Genomic DNA, 22162 nt, shown 5'->3' with positions numbered 1-22162 from the left:
CTGAGAACAAAATGGAGACTCTTTCACAGTGAATCAAGGAATTCACAGCAGACAGCACATGTGCTTTAGGTACAAGGTCATATTTTGCCCTTTATATTGAGTACCTACTGGTATGGTAACACATCACACATGGCTGGGTAACAGAATTCGATTTCCAGGCAGCCATGGTAAACCAAAAGATACGCAGGGTTGGCTTCTTCCACCTTCATAACATATGGGAATGGTTTCAAACTTCAGCACCCTCCTTTCTCATAGCAAGCAATGCTGGTTGGTTTTGCCATTTAAAAGGAGGGGGTTACAATTTTGGGTTGGAGGTGCAGCACACACCTCCCCCCACCACGTGGCTATTCTCCGGGATGATCCCTTTTAGCCAAATGCAAACAGCCCAGCATGAACAGGGTCCTTTTACTGTTCCCTTGCAAAAAATTCCCCTATTTCAACCAGATGACAATGAATGATATCACTGTCCTGAAGCTGACACAGAAAGATAAAGATTGAATGTTGCATGAATGCAACCAAAACCCAGGACCATTCGCTGCCATGCTTTGTGCTGCAATGATTCCAGACTACTTGCTACTGGCTTGTCATGGTAAGGTGTCCTACTGTGGAGGACGAAAAAAGACAGCCCTTCCCAGAAACCTTCTGCAGAGGCTTTCAGAGTACCTCCAAGAGAGCTTCATGGAGATGTCCCTGGAGGATTCCCGCTCCATCCCCAGACACGTTAACAGACTTTTCCAGTAGCTGTACTGGCTGTTAATGCATCCCAATTCTTCAGGGCAAATCATACATTAAACACAATTTGTAGCAGCAAATCAAACATTAAATACAACCCCTGTAGTATAGTTACAAATGTGCACTCACCAGAGGTGCCTTCTCCGCCTTCAAGATCTGGGAACCCACCTTGGGAGGGTATTGGCTCCAGGGTGATGAAAAGGTTCTGGCTGCTAGGGAGAACGGATTCTCTGCTTGCCTGCTGCGAATTCTCCTCCTCCTCATCCATAAAATCCTCCTCCATGTTGTGTGGGACTCCCCCTTGCAGGTGTCCACGAACAGTGGTGGGGTACTGATGGGGTCCCTCCCCAGAATGCCATACAGCTGATCATAGAAGTGGCATGTATGGGGCTCTAACCTGGAGTGACCGTTTGTCTCCTTTGTCTTTTGGTAGGCTTGCCTGAGCTCCTTAACTTTCACGCGGCACTGTTGTGTGTCCCTGGTGTAGCCTCTCTCCACCATGCCCTGTGCAATTTTGGCATATATATTAGCATTTCTTCTTTTTGATCGAAGTTCTGCCTCCACAGATTCTCCCCATACACCAATCCAATCCAGTGTCTCCCGTTCGCTCCATGCTGGAGCTCGTTTGCGATTCTGAGACTGTATGGTCAGCTGAGTTTTGCCACGCTGACCAAACAGGAAATGAAATTCAGAAGTTCCTAGGGCTTTTCCTGTTTACTTGGCTAGTGCATCAGAGTTGAAAGTGCTGTCCAGAGCAGTCACATTGGAGCATGCTGGGATAGGTCACAGAGGCCAGTACCGTCAAATTGCACTACACTGGGTCTGCACTACCCCAAGTTTGAACCAAGAAGGTCTATTTTAGTGCTACTCCCCTTGCCGGGGAGGAGTACAGCAGTCAATTTTGAATCCTTTAGGTCGACAGAACAGGGTTGGTTGTGTAGCCGCATTGCTTATAAAATCGACCTAATGTAGCTAAAGTTGACCTAACCTCATACTGTAGAACAGGGCTCAGTTATTACCATCTGTCATCTCAGGTAGGGTTTGGGATTCAGCTGGACAGGTAGTTGGGGTGATATATGGGTCCCTCTCTTTCTGGCCCATTCTTGGCCAGAAAATCACTCAGGAATCAGGTTGATGAAAGTCTTGTGACCTGAGAAATGGTGTGTGTAGCAACCGCGATGGTGAAGCTCACTGCAGCAGCCTCCACCTGTTTTTCCAATCTGTTCTTGTTGGTCTTTCATTGTTCACTCATACTTTCACCCCAAAAGGGAGCTGTGGGTGGAATAGCCTATCCCTTCATTATTTTGTCCACCAATTAGGCCTATTATCTAATATTCCATTTTTGTTTCTTTAACTTCTGGTTCCACATCTCCTGTTTTTAACAAGCATAATTTCAACACAGTCCTTGAATCATGTCAACTTGGACTTTTTGTTTAGACTAATTTGGTTATTCTGTCTCCTTTTCATACCTTTACTCATCAATATTTGGTTTCAGAGTAGCAGCCGTATTAGTCTTTAAGGTGCCACAAGTATTCCTGTTCTTTTTGCGGATACAGGCTAACAAATTTATTTGAGCATAAGCTTTCGTGGGCTACAGCCCACTTCATCGGATGCATAGACTGGAACATACAGCAAGATATCGTCTCAATATCTTGCTGTATGTTCCAGTCTATGCATCTGATGAAGTGGGCTGTAGCCCTCGAAAGCTTATGCTCAAATAAATTTGTTAGTCTCTAAGGTGCCACAAGTACTCCTGTTCTTTCATCAATATTTGTTGTTCTAGCTCCTTGTAACATCTTCATCTTACCTACCTTTACCTACTTTTTACAGTTGAGCTCACAATTTGAGTAAATTTATAGGCTCAGTTGTCACAACACATCCAATAGATCCCAATCAAGGTCAAGGTCCTTTTGTACTGGGCACTGCACACATCAAGGGGAAAAAAATAGTTACACACAGTAAAGGAATTCAGGATCAGGTTTATCTTTGGTCTAAAGTTATCTTTTAAACAGTTGGCATCTTCTGCCATTAGAGTCTGATCTTGCAACATGCTTAGTGCTCACAATTCTCATTTCAGTCAGAGTTGAGGGTGCTCAGCATCAAGTCCTTCATGTGCAATCAGGAGTTCTTCGAGTGATTGTTCACTTCCATTACACATTAGGTGTGCGCGCGTCGCATGCACGAACGTCGAAAACTTTTTCCCTTAGTGGCTCCCGTTGGGCCGGCAGAGGAGCCCCCAGCGGGGTGCCGCCTCCACGCTGGTGCATATATACCCCTGCTGACCCGACCCGACCCCCCTTCAGTTCCTTCTTACCCTCTGTGGCGGCGTTGGAACAAGTCCTTATCTCTCGCTTGTGAGTGATCCCTTAGCATAGTTATCTGTAGTTAGCAGTTATCAATTTTTAATAGTTCTCAGTAGATAGCACTTCGTAATAGTTGATAGTTAAGCTTTGTTTGTTTTAGGTGTTTGGAAGTTGTTTCCAGCACCAGCCCTGGGCTGCGGGGCACGCTGCAGGCCCAAGAGTTTAAGGCTTGTGCCACATGACGCAAGCCTGTGCCAAACAATGATCCCCACCACTCGTATCTCCATTGCTTGGGGGAATCATACCTAACTGAGCATTGCAAGATCTATAAGGCTTTCAATCCAAGAATTAAGAAAGGAGACTTTCACCTCAAACAGCTACTCAGGGAGGCCGCGCTGCAACCGGCCTCAGACCATCTGGCTTTGGCACCGGTGTCCTCGGTGCAGAGTGCCCCAGCATCAGTTAATGATCCAGCTGCGGCAGGGCACTGCAAGCATATGACGCTGAGGCAGCAGGACAGGCCCAACACTGTTTGATCTCGCAGAGGGTGCTCTCCTCATAAGAAGGAGGCACCTCCAAAAGGACCGAGCACTCAAGAGTGGTGCGGCCCCAGGACACACATTCGCACTGGTAGCTCTGGCACCGCAGAGCCCTTCAAGCCCTGGGCTAAGTGCTTTGAGTGTGGAGGAAGGGCGGGAGGAGCTCCTAGAACAGCTCTCCACGCCGGACACCTTTGAGGCCGCAAAGGACCTCATTGAGCTGTCGACAGCAAGCCCCCGCCCTGGTAAGGAGAAGCCTCCATCACCATCACCAAGAGTGCTGTCCAAAGGCAAGCTGGCAATGGTGCCCCAATTGAGGTCACCGCCCTGGCACCACTCCCAGCACCGGTCCCAGTCGAGCTCTTCCTCCTTGGACTCCCAGTTGCCTCTAACGCAGCGGGACTCAAGAGCACTGGATCTGAGCCAACATGTGGCACCGGCCCCGTCAGCGCACTGCTCCCCGGCACCGGCACCAAGCCGGCACTAAGGAGATCTCAGCTATCGCCAAGAGAATGAAAGGGCCTCCAGTCTCGGTGCAGCGGCCAGAGATGACACAGCGGTCGACAGGGCTGTTCTCCAATCAATTGTTCCATGACTCCTACCCTGTTCCTACGGTAAGCTTGCGAGTCACTTAATGTGTAATGGACATGAACAGTCACTCGAAGAAGAAAAAACGGTTACCTATCTCTCGTAACTGTTCGAGATGTGTTGTTCACTTCCATTACACTTCCCACCTTCCTTCCCCTCTGTCGGAGTCACTGGCAAGAAGGAACTGAAGGGGGGTCGGGTCAGCAGGGTATATATGCACCAGCATGGAGGCACCACTCTGGCGGGGGCTCTCCTGCCAGCCCGACGGGAGCCGCTAATGGGAAAAGTTTCTGACCTCTGTGCACGCAATGCGCGCACACCTAATGTGTTATGGACATGAACAACACATCTCGAAGAACAACAGTTATGAGAGGTAGATAACCGTTTTTTCCATATTAGTAGTAACCTAGTAGAAAGATGTGTTTTTCTTTAGTAACCAGAATTTTATTAGCATGTGTTATAATTAAGATCTCTCTCAAAAATCACTATGTTGTGGTAGTAGAGATAACCATCTGCTGAGTCTCAACAGTACAGCACATGCTGCTTCAGCGTGAGGCCACAAAATATACTATTTAAATCAGATAAAGTCAGTCCTTTTACATACAAGATTGTTGTGGACCTGTTATAATTGTTCTGCTGCATCAGTAGGTTTGCGACATGTCATAGTTTTGTGGGGCAGTTCTCAGTATGAAGGGTCTGGACCATGCCTTGTGGGTGTGACATAAAGGACATCCAAAACATTTTTGTAGCTGACATGAGAGCCGTGACACAACGTAAGTGTTGACGTGTTTGCAGTAAAGCAAGATGCGGTGGTAGAATTACCTCAGATTTTGTGACAACACTCGCATTTATCATACAGATCTTGAGAATTCTTTGACATACAACTTTAATTCCGTTTTTAGTAAGGTAGAACAGAAAAGGCTCCTCTCAGTTTTATTTAGTTCCCAAGAACTCTGACACTGGGGCACTATCGGACTTCCAAAGCTTTGAACAGACCCTTTCTGATCTCAGGTGACTTGATGGCAGACTACTTAAACATAAACACCTTCAAGATAAAGGACCCTTTATGACACCTTCACAATTGTCTAGGTCCTAGAAGGTCATGAATTCTTAATTCACCATGAGAAGACAACTGATGACCAATCTAGAATGGGTTTTCTCTAGGGCAGGGATCTCTGGGTTAGTAAGGATAATAGTGACAACATGAGAGATTGGCAGGCTGAGACGCATTCTTCTTGCAATTCATTCAGAGAACTTGGAACCTAGTTCACCAGAGAGAGAGAATTTGGCATTAACTTTTCTGAACTAAACTAACTGGGTCATCTGATATCTAGGCCAATCCTTAGGATGTCAGATTTTAGTTTACAAACAACAACAAAATGGCTGTATCATGCAACAGCAGGTAGGAAGGAACAAGATTGGAGATCTTCCTCTATTGGAAACCTCAAGTCTTTCTAATCTAGGCAGGAAATCCTCTTTTTATCCTTGCATGCCCTCAATATCAGAGGCAAACTTACTGTGTAGCAGACGGGCTAAGCAGGCTGCTGGTAGATCCAGTGGAGTAGGATCCACCTTCCTATGAAGAAATTCAGCTAGCCTAAGGTAGAACTCTTTGCATTTAAATGTCAAGTGCAAAATACCTATGTATTCTTTGCTTATCAAAAGGATCCAAGAGCAATAGCCCTGATGCACAATTACAGTCTTGTTCAAGTACTGCACCTTCTATCTCATACGCTCCCAAGTGAAATGTCACCATCTCATCTTTTACTCTCCCTTGTTAAGTCTCTCATGCTAGCTTACTGCTTTGCTCCTTTTTCTTAGTTCTTCAATGAACTAATAACAACAACAAAAAGAGTTATTGTGTGTAAATTCTGGCCTTAGTTTGGAATTGGTAAATGATATGCTTGGGAAGGAGGTGAGCGAAAAAATGTTTAATAATTCAGCTATGTTTTTAAAAACAATAGTAGTAGTAGTGACCTCATTCACAATCACTAGTTTTCAGTTAATTCTAGATAGCTTCTAAAGTACTGTATGTAAATAGGCTGGCATTTTTGAAAACTATAAATAATATATTTTTAAGCCCAGCAAGGTTTGCATTTCTGTTTGCATTAGAGTTCACTAATTGCTTGTTTCCCTTTAACTTCTCTCACTGTCTTCTCCCCGAAGGGATCTATTTTAAGTATTCCCAGTTTCTTTAAAAACTTTTTACCTGCTCACCCTTATATTAACATGTTAGATGTGCATAGTTCATAAAAACATTGAAAGCTTTTAAAAAGATATGTTTAATTGTATTTTCTTTTGTCCCTCTGTTGTTTATGACTGCCTAGGAAGGAGTACTGTGGAAAGGGATCTGGGGGTCATAGTGGATCACAGGCTAAATATGAGTCAACAGTGTAATGCTGCTGAACAAAAAAAGCAAACATTCTGGGATGTGTTAGCAGGAATATTGTGAACAAGACATGAGAGGTAATTCTTGTGCTCTACTCCGCGCTAATTAGTCCTCAACTGAAGTATTGTGTCCAGTTCTGGGTGCCACATTTCAGGAAAGATGTGGACAAATTGGAGAAAGTCCAGAGAAGAGCAACAAAAATTATTAAAGATCTAGAAAACATGACCTATGAGGGAAGATTGAAAAAATTGGGTTTGTTTAGTCTGGAGAAGAGAGGACTAAGGGAAGACGTAACAGTTTTCAAGTACATAAAAGGTTGTTGCAAGGAGAAGGGAGAAAAATTGTTGTTAACGTCTGCGGATAGGACAAAAAGTAATGGGCTTAAATTGCAGCAAGGGCAGTTTAGGTTGGACATTAGGGAAAACTTCCTATCAGAGTGGTTAAGCACTGGAATAAATTGCCTAGAGAGGTGGTGGAATCTCCATCATTGGGGATTTTTAAGAGCAGGTTGGACAAACATCTATCGGGATTGGTCTAGATAATACTTAATCCTGCCTTTAGTGCAGGGGACTGGACTAGATGATCTCTTAAGGTCCCTGCCAGTTCTATGATAGCAGTGATGTACAGATGGACTCCTACAGATTTTAACAATCTGACTAACATCCTTCCAAATTTATTCCCTTGTTCAAGTAGGTAGAACCAAATCAAGGTGTTTTGCCTGCCAAGAGAGATGGCAACTGAGATTTGGCCTAATTTATCTTTCCTTGTGCCTTTTCAGATTTGGTTTCTTGATAGTTTTCAAAGTTTTAAATACATTAATTAATTAATGAGCTACCTGCACACTTTTCTTATGTACTGCAACTTCTGGCTTAGTAATTCCCTTTTTTATATTAATTAATGATCTCCAAAACCACCAGGAGAGTCGAGAGGGTGGGTTTATACCTTTCACAAGCAGAGTCAGCTTTGGCATTTTTTGCTATGCCTAAGAAATATTTTGCAGCCAATCATCTGGTGCCTTCCCAGCCCCCTTTAAAACTTACTGATTACTATCCCATTCTTTCAAAAACTAAAAAAGCGTCTCTTATCTACCATTCTTATGTTGGAATGCTTATTTTGGTCACTTGAGTAGTTCATTAAAGGGGGACTGCTCATATCATTAACTTTTAAGCACATGCACAATTGTGGCCTTGGTTTTATATGTACAAAATACCCCATATTAAGATGGCCTAACACTTCCCCTTATTAAAAAAAAATCTTGCAATCTTTCTTTGGAAAGCTTTGTTGCTTCCATCCCTTGCAGTGGGATTTTGAAATTTTACAGGGTAGTACAATTAGGTTCATGGAAATTCATTCACATTTGGCTGAGTTATATGCTGTAGAAAATCACCATTTCCTGTTTGAGAGTTTCATAACAAGACACACTTCTTCTCTAATTTAAAAATAGAATAAATAGTGTCACAGCAGTGCATCCATCAGCCAATCTGCATAGCTCAGACTACATTGTCTTGCACTTGTCAATTTTGAGCAAGAAATTACCACCAAAAAACTGTAAATGTATTTTTTCAGTCCATCAATAGCTAATATTTTAATTCAGAATACTTAACTATCCATTTATCTAATAAAGACAACAAAAATGCAAATCTCACCAGCCAATCTATTCTTTTCTTCTGCCAGCCCACTTCTCTATTCCTCTGTGTCTGGTCACCAGATATACTTTATGGTTTTAGATAAAAAAATTGTGAGTGATTAGTGTATGTCTAAATCAATCTACAAACTTCATTCTGTTTTGTGAACGTCATTTGGATTGTAAAGTATCAGAGGGGTAGCCGTGTTAGTCTGGATCTGTAAAAGCAGCAAAGAATCCTGTGGCACCTTATAGACTAACAGACGTTTTGGAGCATGAGCTTTCGTGGGTGAATACCCACTTCTTCAGATGCATGTGGTGGAAATTTCCAGGGGCAGGTATATATATGCTAGCAAGCAAGCTAGAGATAAAGAGGTCAGTTCAATCAGGGAGGATGAGGCCCTGTTCTAGCAGTTGAGGTGTGAAAACCAAGAGAGGAGAAACTGGTTCGCAAGCCATTCACAGTCTTTGTTCAATCCTGAGCTAAGGTGCCACAGGATTCTTTGCTATTTGGATTGTAAACTACTGTGCACTTCACTTTTGCCCTGTGACCTCCATCTTGGACACCCAGGAGATATTAGAAGAAATCCTTACATCTAGCAGAAAGGGTAACAATGGGAAAGCCATCAAAATTTCTCAGCCTTGATGGGCCTCCATTCAAATGTGTTTATGCTAGAACAGCAGGCTGGCTGCAGTTCCAGGGGAATTACTAGTTCCAGTTTAGATGCATTAGGAAGTGAGGGTCTGGGAGTTCAGCAACTGATTACTTGACAGGTTTTGAAGCTGTCTGAAGGTCACCTGACAGAGGAGGCCAGAATTTTATTTAAGGGCCAGATTTTTGTGTGCCCGAGTACTCTCGCTTTCCATCTGCTGACAACCAGAAGATTGAGCAAGAGGAGTGGAGTGCAGGAGTGTACTGGGACCCTGAAAGGATACTAACCAAAATCCAAAGGGCTTTTAGAGTGGTAAGGATGCTGGGGGTCGAGAAATTTTATATGCAGGTGTTTGTTACTTTCACCTAGATCTATACCTCTTGTGCTTTGTCTGTCTGTTTAGAAGTTCCTTTGTAAAGGCTGTATGCTCCCTTTGTTTCAACTATCACAGGGTCCTCAAAGGGTTAAACAGTAGACCAGAAAACTCTCACAAGGATGGAGCTCTGGGAAAGGGAGTCTTAAATTGGTGGGGAGAATTAGAGGTTCAGCACTAGTCTTGAGGCCTAGGATAGCTGGATCGCTGGGTCCCACCTCTCAATAAAATGGTACAGGGCATCTGTAGGCTTGATGTGTCAGAGAGGCTGGAATAAGTGTGTCTGGATGCTGCTCAGACCCAGTAAATTTAAAGGTACGTGGGATCCAAAGGTTGGGTCCAGTACAGCAGCCTGGTGTCATACCACAAGCGTGAGCTCAGACAGGGTTGTAACAGTTCTTACCAATACTGCTCCTTCATTTTAAACAAAAAAAGTCATCCTTTAAGCAATACATGAAATCTTGAGGTACACTCTGTTAATGACAGATGAATTCGAGACCTCCTTAATTATATGGGGAAAATTAGTCAAGCAGTAGATTCTTCATAGTGTATATCTCACACACTGGTTTAACGTTTCATGCTATATTAGGCTTATTCTATCAGGAGATTTGAATGCCATTAATTGGTGCAGGTCAAATAGAGACTTCATGCTACAAGTGGAATGTAGCTATTGGGTATTTCAGGTTTTTGGAAATAACCTTTTGTTGTGTAACAATTTTTATAGCACTATAATTATGAATTATAGTTTCTAGCTTCTTTCAATTCCTGGTAACTTTATTTAAAATCTTTTGAGTTTATTTAGGTTTAAAAAATAGTTTTTGGCTGGATTACATGTTAAACTGTAATGGTTCCTCTGTAGTGCTACAGTTTACCATGTCAGTCTGGTTACTGGACATTTGAAACTCACATGATTGGGTATATTTTTTTTTAAATCAGAAATTGTGCAAGCAATTCAAAATACTATTTTTGGGAGCTAAATCCTTTCTAGCCCAGGAGTCTTCTGGGTAGTGCTTGCCACTCCTTGATGATCTCTGAACCCAGTTTCCCACCTGGTAGTGTGACTGTCTAAAGTCATTGTCCTTGACTGCTTCCCTGGAGCTGGATAGTACAGGCTGCAAAGAGGAGTTAATGTTGTTTGGAACATTATTAACCTACTCATGACTATCAGTGGGGTAAGAGAAGGAGCATTCCAATGCATGCCGCTATTCCTTAGCTTGGCCACCTCCTACTCCTAGATTCCTGACTTCAGAAGTGGAACAGAGTCATTTGTATTGCAGGAGAGAGAATCTGGCATAGAAATGTTCATCTGCTTGATACGATGTTTGTCCACTTGTGTTACTGGATAAGAGCATGAGCCCATATGTTTGTATCAAGATTTTAAGAGTTATCTTTGTTATCATATGTTAATATTTCTGATTATCTGGTGTAAAATGTTTAGTCAAAATAATTACATTTTAATGGAGAAATCCATAGATTAGTAGAATGAATTTAAAAGCAGTGATTAATCAGCATTTATATTTATAATCTAGTTTAAACTACTATAGTGATAAGATTTTATATGGTGCTTAAGACAATATAACCTTATTTAAAATAAAAATACCTGCAGAAGGGTATAGGAGCAATGTAGCATATTACAGTGGAAAAGGAAATGCAATTGTAATAAGACTCATGTTTCTTAACTATCGGATAATAAAGATCTAGATGCATGGTGTAGGTCAGGAGTAGGCAACCTATGGCATGCGAGCTGATTTTCAATGGCACTCTCACTGCCCAGGTCCTGGCCACCGGTCTGGGGAGGGGGCTCTGTATTTTAATTTAATTTTAAATGAAGCTTCTTAAACATTTTAAAAACCTTATTTACTTTACATACAACAATAGTTTAGTTATATATTATAGATTTATAGAAAGAGACCTTCTAAAAACATTAAAACATATTACTGGCACACAAAGCCTTAAATTAAAGTGACTAAATGAAGACTTGGCACACCACTTCTGAGAGGTTTCCAATCCCTGGTGTAGGTGATGCTCTTGACCAGGGAAAATGGACTTCAGAGCCATTTTTCCTACTCGTAGAGTATTTTATAGTATCTGTATTTCAAATCATTTTCTTGCCCAAATCTATGACAAGTTCTAATAGGAATTTTGGCAGAGACTGTTTAGATTACAAATTCACCGTGTAATATGTGGGTTTATGCAGGCTTCCTTGGATTTAGGAGAAGGAGTTGCAAATTTGGAAAAGGTTTTGATCTATATTCTATAGCTATACAAAAAAGGACCTTCACTTTCAATTATTTTATTGGCCATAGTAGTATTTGTTTCTGATAATAATTGGGGGAGAAATTATGGTGTTCAAAAAAGAATTAGACAAGTTCATGGAGGATAGGTCCATCAGTGGCTATTAGCCAAGATGGTCAGGGATGGAACCCCATGCTCTGGGTGTCTCTAGCCTCTGATAGCCAGAAGCTGAGAATGGACAACAGGGAGATGGATCACTTGATGATTGCCTGTTCTGTTCATTCCCTTTGAAGCAGCTGGCATTGGCTGCTGTTGGAAAAGAGGATACTGGGTAAGATGGAACATTGGTCTGACCCAGTATAGCCGTTCTTGTGTTCTGCTGTGTTTATTGATAATGATACATTCATTAAGAAATGTAAATCGAATTGGTAGAAGTGTGTTTAAATATGTAGATCAAAGAAATTGTGCTGATACACACCAGTTTAGAGTACTAAGCCAGTATTTTAATTTTGGAACTTGTTCATTTCTGTGTTGTGTTGTTGAATTACAACATAGATGAAGACATACCAGAAGACAAATTTAATGAAAATGTAAATAATATGATTGTAGTTCTCTTTTAGTCCCCATCCCAACTCCATTTGCTATCCCCGTCTTTTGTTTCCTGGCCTTTATTATTTTAACCAAACATAATTTTTGTATACTTGTGTCAAGGTTTCTTTCCCCACTTTGAACTTTAGAGTACAAAAGTGGGGACCTGCATGAACACTTCTAAGCTTAATTACTAGCTTAGATCTGTTAACGCTGCCACCAGCCAGAAATTTAGTGTCTGACACACTCCCTATCCCCTCCCCAGACTTTCTCCTCCCTGGGTTGCCTTGAGAGGCTTCACCAATTTCCTGGTGAACACAGATTTAAACTCCTTGGATCTTAAAACAAGGAGGAATTAACCATCCCCCTTCCTTCTCCCCCCCCCCCCCAATCCCTGGTGAGTTCAGACCCAATCCCCTTGGATCTTAAAACGAGGAGAATCAATCAGATTCTTAAAATGAAAGCTTTGAATTAAAGAAAGAAAAGGTAAAAATTATCTCTGTAAAATTAGGATGGAAAATGCTTTACAGGGTACTTAGATTCATATAGACCAGAGGGACCGCCCCCATCCTTAGATTCAAAGTTACAGCAAACAGAGGTAAAAATCCTTCCAGCAAAAAGAAACATTCACAAGTTGAGAAAACAAACATAAGACTAATCCGTCTTGCCTGGCTATTACTTACAATTTTGAAACATGAAAGACTGATTTAGAAAGATTTGGAGAGCCTGGATGTACGTCTGGTCCCTCTTAGTCCTAGGAGCGAAGAACAACAAAACAAAAAGCACAAACAAAGACTTCCCTCCACCAAGATTTGAAAGTATCTTGTCCCCCTATTGGTCCTGTGGTCAGGTGTCAGCCAGGTTTACTGAGCTTCTTAACCCTTTACAGGTAAAAGAGACATTAACCCTTAACCATCTGTTTATGACAACTTGTAACTTTCTTTTAAAAAGTTGTTAAAGTATTAAGTAGTGGTAATCATCAGATTACAAATCATAAAGTTTTTACATACCTACATGTTAAATATTAAAAAATGAATTTTTCTTCTTCAAGATGTCAAACTTATTTGATGGATAGAAATGGTTTCTTTCTTTTAATTAATCTTAATGGGAATGGTATATCTGTGATGGGCAAATGTTTTGTAATGTTTATGAAGCTGGTCTGTACCTCAGTTTTCCCCTATGTGTTGCATTGTTACCCAGTGGGTGAAAGAGATTGTTTGTTTGTTCTTGGCAGGCTAAGACACAGGTGTGAGTGATGCCTAGCTGTCTGAGGCCTTAGGTCCCATATTAGCAGAGCTTTTGAGAATACAATGGCAGATCCAATTTCCTGGACGTGGACACCTAGTAACCAATGACCCAGATTGAGATCTAGACTCCCTGCCTCTCAGCAGAGAGACAGAGCCACAGCTCCCCAGTTTATAGATTAAGGACTGGAGAGGTGTGAGGTGGGAGTTAAGTATTGGCTGTGGAAGAATCAGGGGATGCTCACTGGGAAGTCTGATTGAGGAGGTCAGACTGACTAACAGAGGGAGAGAGCTTTGAGTTCTGGCTAACTAGAAGTTTCTCTATTGTAACCTTCATTTCTCTATGCTATCCAAGATCATCTTATACCGTGCTCTAGTCAACTAATATACCTTACTGTTTGACATCACTGACTGTTACTTCAGATGCTTGTGGAGCTGCATTGCTCACTAAGATTAAGCCTCTGTCGAGGGTCTGTCTCAGTATACTCACAGAATGGAGCTCACAGTGTTAAGCAGGTGTGCTAAAGGCCTAGAGGTCCAGTCTAAGGAGGCGATGAAGGAGTGGTACCCCCTGTAGAGTCTGGCGTACTGATGGGGTTTTCCCAGAGACTGTTCCAAAGCTTTCTTCTGAGGGTATTCTGTGTCAAAAAAATAAAAATTTCGCACACAATATTTGAAAATTCTTCAAAAGTCTGCCAATCGTATTTGTCAATAAATAAAAGTGGAGGCTCCAGAATGGCAGCAGGAAGCACAAGCCAGTGACTGCACAGAGGCGTAGGAGATCACTTCCCCCCTTCCGCCCCACCCAAGGACCAGGACTGTCCCAGAAACACCCAGGGGCCCTGCCCTTCTGTGCCAAGCACACTAGCTGAAGGCAGGCAGGCTCAGCCCAGCGGGATTCAAATATGGAGGGCTTAGTGTAGGGAGATCAAGGTGTGGGGTGACAGGGTTCTGTGTGGGGCAATCTGGGTGTGAGGATGGAGGTCCTGGGGGTGAGGGAGATCAGGATAAATGGGCTTGTTGGGAGGGAGGGGCTCTGAGTGCAGACACAATGGGACTCCACAGGGGGATCCAGGTGAAGGTGGTTGGAGCTCAGCAGGGTTGGTGGTGTTGGTTTGGAGGGCTCAGCGGGGCGGGGATGTCCCAGGTGCTGGTTTGGTGGGGTGGGAATCCAGGTGATGGCTTAAGTGGAGTGGGCATCTGAATGCAGGTGGCTAGTCAGGGTAGTCCAGGTGCAGGTGAGGTGGGGGTTCAAGTGCAGATGGTGGTCTGGGTACAGGGGTGAGACTTGGCAGGGCAATTTGGGTACGAGGTGGGTCTAGATGAATGGGGATTGGGCGGATGGAGGATCAGCTCACTGTACAGTGACCCCTTCTCCTCACGGCTGAGGAGTGATGGGGCAGGAAGCGGGGCTGGGAGTTTCAGCACTTCCTGTAGCTGGAGAGGTTTCTGGGAGTGGGTCTGACCCAGCCCTTGCCACTCCTTAACGGGGAAGAGAAAATTCTGTCTTCTCCAGTCCAGCCAGGATTAGTAGCTGAGCCTGGCACAGAGTAGGAGCCACTGGCCGAGGCTTCCCAAACCCTGCTCCTCCAGTGATTTACCACTGCACTGGCTGCTCTGGGCACCCAAAACAATGCACCTGCGCTGCTGGAGCGTGGCGCATGACTGTTCTTGCAGCTTCTCATTGCTTCCCTGTCAAAAAGTCATTTTTTTGCAAGGAAGCAAAGAAATCTGTGTGGGACATGAACTCTGTGCGTGTGCAATGGTGCAGAATTCCCCAAGGACTAAAAGCTGGGACCTATGGATCTGTGACAGTATTACCCTGAATCTACTCCTGGACTACCACTAATTTGAATGAGAGATTTGCTGACTGTTCAGCTGTTTGTTCAATACTTTATTGTTGCATTCAAAGTCACTCAGTGAGAAAATATTTACTTTTAGACCATAGCAAAGGTATCCCTTTGTTTCTCTTCCTTCCTCACCCTTCTTTTTCTTTCCCTTTCTCCTCTTTCTTCACCCCTGAGCATTTCCTGCCTTGCAGTAGTTATCACTTCCCATCTCTCCATTGGCTTCACTCCTACTCTCCACATTGCATTTGCTACCATAATCATTTGTGATAATGTATATTGTATGTTGTAAATATTTAAATATTTTAGTCTACCCAACAAACATTACATCTTGTTTTTCTGACTGGTATAAATTAATTTGAGGCTGAGGGTGGTATGTGCTCACGAATGGTAACCCTCTTCACTGAACCTGGGGTTGAGAAACAGGACTGTTAATCTTGCCTTGGGGTTAGCAAGATTACATTGACACTGAAGAGTCATAATTGGACTGTAGAGTTACCATCCAAGTGAGATTAATAGAATGTAGGAAAGTTCCCGCCTCTGAGGCTACTTTCACTGCAGCAGGTGCTGTTTTTTTACAGTGGGATAACTAATCTGCATTAGCTGTCCCATTGTAAAATCCTGTTGGAGTCAAAGCACTGTAGTTTTAATAAAAACTTTAATGAAAGGTAGTTAGGTGAGATTAATGCTAGATCCTCACCTGTGATTGGCCTTGCTTAATTTACCTCATAGTAAAACTACAGTGCTGTGTCTCCATTAGGATTTTATGGTGGACTAGTTAATGCATGTTGTCCTATGGGGAAAAAAACACACTTTTCTGGGCAATGAAAACAAAGCCTATCATTGTTTCAGGCTATTTCTAGAGTTAGGAAGACAACAGAATCAATTACGTTTAATTAACATTGAGAAGTTCTCTGCAACCATAAAGGCTAGACTCTTTTCCTTTTTTAAAGGAATGAAGTTTATATTCTGCATAATCTAAACATGTCTTGCAGGCCACATAAACACATCAAGTGGGCTTGATCTATAGTCTGTCTAAATTTGGCGGGGGAGAGGGGGCGCACAATTTGTTACTGAAAATGTATGTCTGTGTAATTGATGATTGAAGGCTGACCCAAAGGCTGCCATTGACTTCAGTGGGCTCTGGATCAGGCCCTTCATTTGCCTTACTGATCCATGAAAATCGCTGTTGCAGTGGTTTTCTGGAGTGTTGGTGGGAGCCTTTCCTGATGGACCACAGAAACCCACCATTTGTTTCTCAAAATGCTTCTATCGGGAGAGAAGGTAGTGCATGAAAAAGGATATTTCTCATATGAAGTGGTCCTCAAAATGAAAAATTGGAGAACCCTGAATTAATTGTTAAATGAATTAGTTCTTTTTAAATGTTGTTTTAAATTAAACATTTTTCTGCCTGTGATTGAGTCTAATAACTTAACATAGTTTCTTTTCTTTATTTAACAGGCATACAGGAGTTTCCAGAAAACATCAAAAACTGTAAAGTTTTGGCAATTGTTGAGGCCAGTGTAAATCCAATTTCAAAGTAAGTTTTGTGCCCCCTCCCGCCTTCGTTCTGATGACAAAACCTAAATTTCTTACCATTTATTGTGTTGTATGTCTGTATAGTTACACATGGAGCTAGTAGTGCCCCCCATAATTAAAGCTGCCCAGCAGGTCCCATTATAAGATGCTCTTTTTCAGTTGCTTACAACTTTGCCAAACTCTTAACTGTCCAGGCTGAAATTTTCTATGCTGGGTGTTTGCTTCAGGTTGAGTTTGATATAGGGTTTCCAACCCTCCAGGATTGTCCTGGAGTCCCCAGGAATTAAAGATAATCTTTAATTAAAGGTAATGTCATGTGATGAAACCTCCAGGAATTTGTCCAACCAAAGTTGGTAGTCCTAGTTTGATTAAAATTTCAGCAAAAACAATTCAACGATTTCTGAGAACAAGTTTAGAGGAAGAATATATATTTTCCCATGGTTAAAAGAAAACAAACAAACCAACTGAATTCTTATGACTCTTTCACTGAGATGCTCTAGTGCCCCATGCCTTGAAGCACGGAGTTGAAATTTAGCAGGGAAATAGCATGTCCCTTACACCAGGCTATCTAGTGTTTGTATAACTGTTTGCCCAAATTTGGCCAAGTTATAAACCTTTAAAAAATTGCATTTGCCACAACAAATGGTGTAATTATTATTACTGTAAGATAGTAACTTGCTACAGTTTGGCAGGTAAATTCTCCAGAGTCCATCTGCACTGATCAGACTCAAGCCCAGGACTGCAGGCTCTTAGCAGGACTTTCCCTGCAATTGCTGCTCCTGGCTGCTAGAGGTGTCTGTGGCACTGGGCTCTGGAACTAAGAACAGAACTGTCAGCATGGAGGCAGAAGCAGCCTGACTGAAATGCAGATGGGACAAGAACTGAGCCAGGATGGGGAGAAAGATTGGGACAAGGAGCTGAGGCAGGGAAATGAGACTGGGAGAAGGAGCATGAGGGGGTTGTTGAGGGAGAGACAGGACTGGCACTGGGACAGGCTGGAGCAGGCAATGGCAGAAATGGTCAGACTTGAAGGGGGATGGGGCAGAAGAGTGTGCCCACAAGAACATACTCCTTTCCAGAATCTGGAATTGAACATAAGGTTCTTGGGTCTCCACTGTAAGCAAATAGCTGTGGATCTAGAGCAGTGGTTTTCAACTTTTTTCATTTGCAAAACCCTAAAAAATTTCAAATGGAGGTGCTTTGGATTTCCTTTAGAAATCTTAGACTTAGTCTGGAACTCCCACGAGTCCACGGACAACATGTTGAAAACCACTGATCTAGAGGCTGATCCACACAGAGGATGACACAACCTACTACTGTTCTTAATTACCTCTGTAGCTCAAGTGGCAGAGGCCTGTGCTGTGGATCTAAGAGTTCCAATCCTGTTGATGAACCATGTGGGTATCAGTATGGTTCTGCAGGATGGAATTAGTTTAAATCAATTGAATGCTGCTCTAAAAACTGGATTCTTTCCCTGCCTTTGCCACAGAGTTCTTGTGTGTTGCTAAACCAGTTACTTAAACCAAACTTTTCATAGGTGCTCACTAATTGTGCGTTCCTCATTTTCTGGGTGGCGGACTTGAAATCCGTTGATGCGTACTAATAGGTGCAACTGATGTCACTGGGCTAGAACACACAGAGTATTATATAATGCTAAGTACAGTGAAAAATCAAGTCCTAGATATCTCAAACTGGGCAACCAAAATTAAAGAACAGTTCTCATCTTAATCTCTTTGATCCTCACTTCCTTATCTTTAAAATTGGGATCATATCACCTCACCACACACGGGGTTGTTGTGCAAATCAGTTCATTAATGTTTGGGAAGCACTCAGATATTTTATTGAAGAGTGCCGTGGAAAAAGCCTCTGAGGAGCTCAGTATTCAGAGCAAGGTTTGAATAGTGTGCAATAAATAAGACAGACTCAAATATTGAAAAATAAGGATAAAACAAGATACTGAATAGTTATTGGTTCTGTAAGTACCATCTGTCCTGTGCACTAAATGAAGCAGGAGTTTTGGGGGAGAGGAGAGGGAGAAAGTGACCTTGTTGTTAAAGACGGTATCATAATGGATACACATATGGGAGGTGACTTAGGGTTGCAAAGACAACCTTAATTCTGGCATTTCCTTACTTTTGAGTGCTTGATTTTGCAACCTTGATATTCTTTTAACATTGTTTTTGTGTATAGTTTTATATACATCGTCTTCCTGAATAGGCATATACAAAAATTAAAAAAGGAATTAACATTTTGTTAATTTTATAACCTTAATAAAATACCATTTGAAGATCAGTCCATTATGTGCATGCACACATATAATTATATAATCATTTATATTTTAATGTGTAACTATGTATTACATAATTATTACTAATTAAGTGTAAGTAAACTACTAAATTTGTACTAATTAACTGATCAGATGATCCATCTACACTCTATTCAATTTAAAACTATGGGACTTTGTAGGCATAAGGGCTGAGTAGGTATGTGGATAAAGATAAATAAGTAAATATTTATTGATATAGCACACGCAGCTTTACATTAGGGTCAGGTTTTGTTATCTTTTTAAGACTAAAGGTTAGAAACTGACTTTTTGTTTTAGATTAAAGTTTAAATTGTTCAGGAAAGCATGACAAAATTTCTTATGCTTCCCTTTCACTGCTGGAGTGTATTTTCAAGTCTTAGTTTGATGAAGTTAAATATGATGTTGCAGGGGCTTCTAAACTGAGCTTTTAATGGAAGCATTGTGTTAAACCTTACTATAAAGAGACTAATGTTTACATAAACTTTTGGTTTTAAAAATGACAAAAGATGCAGGGAACCACAATATCATCTCCTATGATGGGAACCTTATTGTTTTTCTTTTTTTTTTTTTAATTTTAATGTAAAAGTCATAATCTTTAAAAAAAAAAAAATAAATAGGAAATTACTGCTATTTCTTTTGCTTCTGCTGCTGTTTCTTAGGCACTTACAGCCACAATATTTGAATGCCATTACCAACATTTTTAGAAGTCACCAGTTCTCTGAAGAAGATGGACAAATGTATGCTCCTCTTCTTCAAATATCAGTTGCTTAATTAAAAAGAATCCAGTCTGTCTGGTTCATTTCATGGAGCACAAACCATGGACCATTATCTCCTAGGATAAGACTTGCCAGAAGTGATGGCTCTTGTCTCTCTAGTGACAAGATTTAGGCTTGGTCCAGTTTCTGGAAGTAGTACTAGCATAAGGTGGGATCTCTGCTGAAAATGACCATCACCCCACTTCCACTCCTGAAAAACAAATAAACTCAAAAAGTTTTACTAGTTTTTCATTAGCCTTGGTATTTCCACTCAGTGCATCTTCCACAGTGGATTGCAGTGTGAAAACAAGCCTTTCAGATAGCTAGACCGTACCCTGTTCATAGCATTGAAAAACAAGGGCCTTGAAATTGATCCTGGTATGAACAGTTAGCCGAGTGCAGGCTGAGAGAGCCTTGTAGAAATGCTGATAAACCTTAATTTTAGCATATATGTTCATTTTGCTATACTAAACAAATTATACTGTTGTAAGAGAATACAATATAATGACCTACACCTCGTTGAAACAAAAACAGTGCCTAAAAATTTTTGTGTGTGTTCATCTAGGCTTCCAGATGGATTTTCCCAACTGTTAAACCTAACACAGCTGTACCTGAATGATGCTTTCCTTGAGTTTTTGCCAGCCAATTTTGGCAGGTAAGTTAAATTTGAGTCTGAAATCCTATAATATTAATTCTTGCTTCATAACTATTAAGAAAAGGTTTTACTGCCTCTAAGGAAAGGGTGGGAGATAAATCTCCACAGGTTTTCCATGTATTACATAGCTTAAAATAAAGCAAAAAACACCACCATCCTCTTTGGTAGATCTTCCTGAGTGTTCTATTTGTACCCTTGAGAAACCTTACCAAACATCACTTAGTGGAAAAAAAACAGTTAGATCCTTGTCTCACTTCATGGAGTAAGTCTGTCTCGCTTTAAGTATGAGAAACTAATCTTGCTGAAATACAGCTTGGTCATCATTTAATTGTTGGAATCGAGCAAAACAATGACTTTGTCTTCAGCAATCTATTTATGAACATTCCACTCGTTTCTGGTATATACAGAGATTTTTTATACATTAGTAAACTTATGTAAACCAGTGATTCCTGAACGAATTAGTGCTTAGGAACACATAACATACTCGCTATCAGTTATTCGGAGAACCCTGTGTGACGGGTTCCCCCCTGGGATGTCACCTGGAACTGGGGTACCACTGAGCCCTCTGACCCACCAGCCTGGGCTCCCTTCTACATTATGCTGCCTCTCGCACTGGGATCCCTCTCATACTGTGCTCCTCCCAGTTTGCACTTTCACCAGCATTCACACAGACAAGGATACACCCAGTTGCAATTACATGCAGACTCCGACCAGCCACTGCATGAACCAACAATAGGGAGGCTACAGTCAGGATAACTACCAGCTTCCCAAACTCTCTCACCCCAAAAACCCAAAATTATACCGTCCTGCGCTGCACAAGGAATTGTACAGCATAAACTCATAGCATTCACTCCTCCCTCAATCTGGAGAGGAAATGCAGCAGCCCCTTGAGCTAAGATTCCCAAGCACTTTACTCTAAACTTACTGGTTTAGATTAAAACATAAAATAGATTTTAAGTGAACAAATTTATCTTTTGTAGTTATTATAAGTGATAGCAAACAAATCAAAATCACAAACTATGCTTAACATACTAGAAAGATTAGGGTTTGAATTACCAGGCTCTCACCCTGACTGATGATGCAAGCGGGCTGCAGATTCTTAAGGCACAAGCTACACTTGCTTTGCAGTTTGGAATGCCCAGGTTTTTCCTACACCGGCTAGAAATCCCCCTAGCCTGGGTCCCAGCACTTCCTCTAGTTCAGTCTTTTGTTCCATAGATGTTTTCAAGAGTTCTTCTTCGAGTGCTTGCTCATATCCATTCCAATTAGGTGTGAGCGCGCCGCGTGCACGTTCGTCGGAGACTTTTTACCCTAGCAACACTCGGTGGGCCGGCAGGTCGCCCCCTGGAGTGGCGCCGGTATGGCGCCTGATATATACCCCTGCTGGCCCGCCCGCATCCTCAGTTCCTTCTTACCGCCCATGTCGGTCGTTGGAACTGTGGAGCACGGCTAGCTGTTCTCCACCTCCCTAGCGTTTCACTCCTGTGTAGTATCGTGTATATAGTTCTTTTATTGTAGTTACAGTTAGTGTTAAATTTAGTAATTTATAGTTCTGTATACAGTATAGAGGATTGGGGGTTCGCCCCTTTCCTCCCCCCGGTACCAGGGCCCATGCCCGGTTCACTGGGTTTCAAACCTTGTGCGGCCTGTCATCGGCCGATGCCCACAGGGAGATCCTCACGACTCCTGTCTGAGGTGCCTAGGCGAGTCCCACCTTGCAGACAAGGATCTGCAAGGCATTTAAGCCCCGGACAAAGAAGAGCTGGACAGTCGCTTAAAGCAGCTCCTGGTGG

General features: G+C 42.0%; 1 protein-coding gene across 11 annotated transcripts in view; it reads left to right on the top strand.

Moving 5' to 3' along the window:
• ERBIN (erbb2 interacting protein) overlaps positions 1–22162 on the top strand; it is a 229977-nt gene that overhangs the window by 119057 nt on the left and 88758 nt on the right. For all 11 annotated transcript variants that reach the window (XM_030565991.1, XM_030565992.1, XM_030565997.1 and 8 more), the window contains 2 exons: positions 16577–16655; positions 20280–20369. In XM_030565991.1, the coding sequence (XP_030421851.1) occupies positions 16577–16655; positions 20280–20369 (169 nt within the window). The remainder of the gene's footprint in view (positions 1–16576; positions 16656–20279; positions 20370–22162) is intronic.

The sequence above is a fragment of the Gopherus evgoodei genome, chromosome 6, assembly GCF_007399415.2.
Source record: "Gopherus evgoodei ecotype Sinaloan lineage chromosome 6, rGopEvg1_v1.p, whole genome shotgun sequence".
In the NCBI taxonomy this organism is placed as follows: domain Eukaryota; kingdom Metazoa; phylum Chordata; order Testudines; family Testudinidae; genus Gopherus; species Gopherus evgoodei.
The sequence above is the reverse complement of the archived record's forward strand: the minus strand, read 5'-3'. Positions and strand labels throughout refer to the sequence as shown.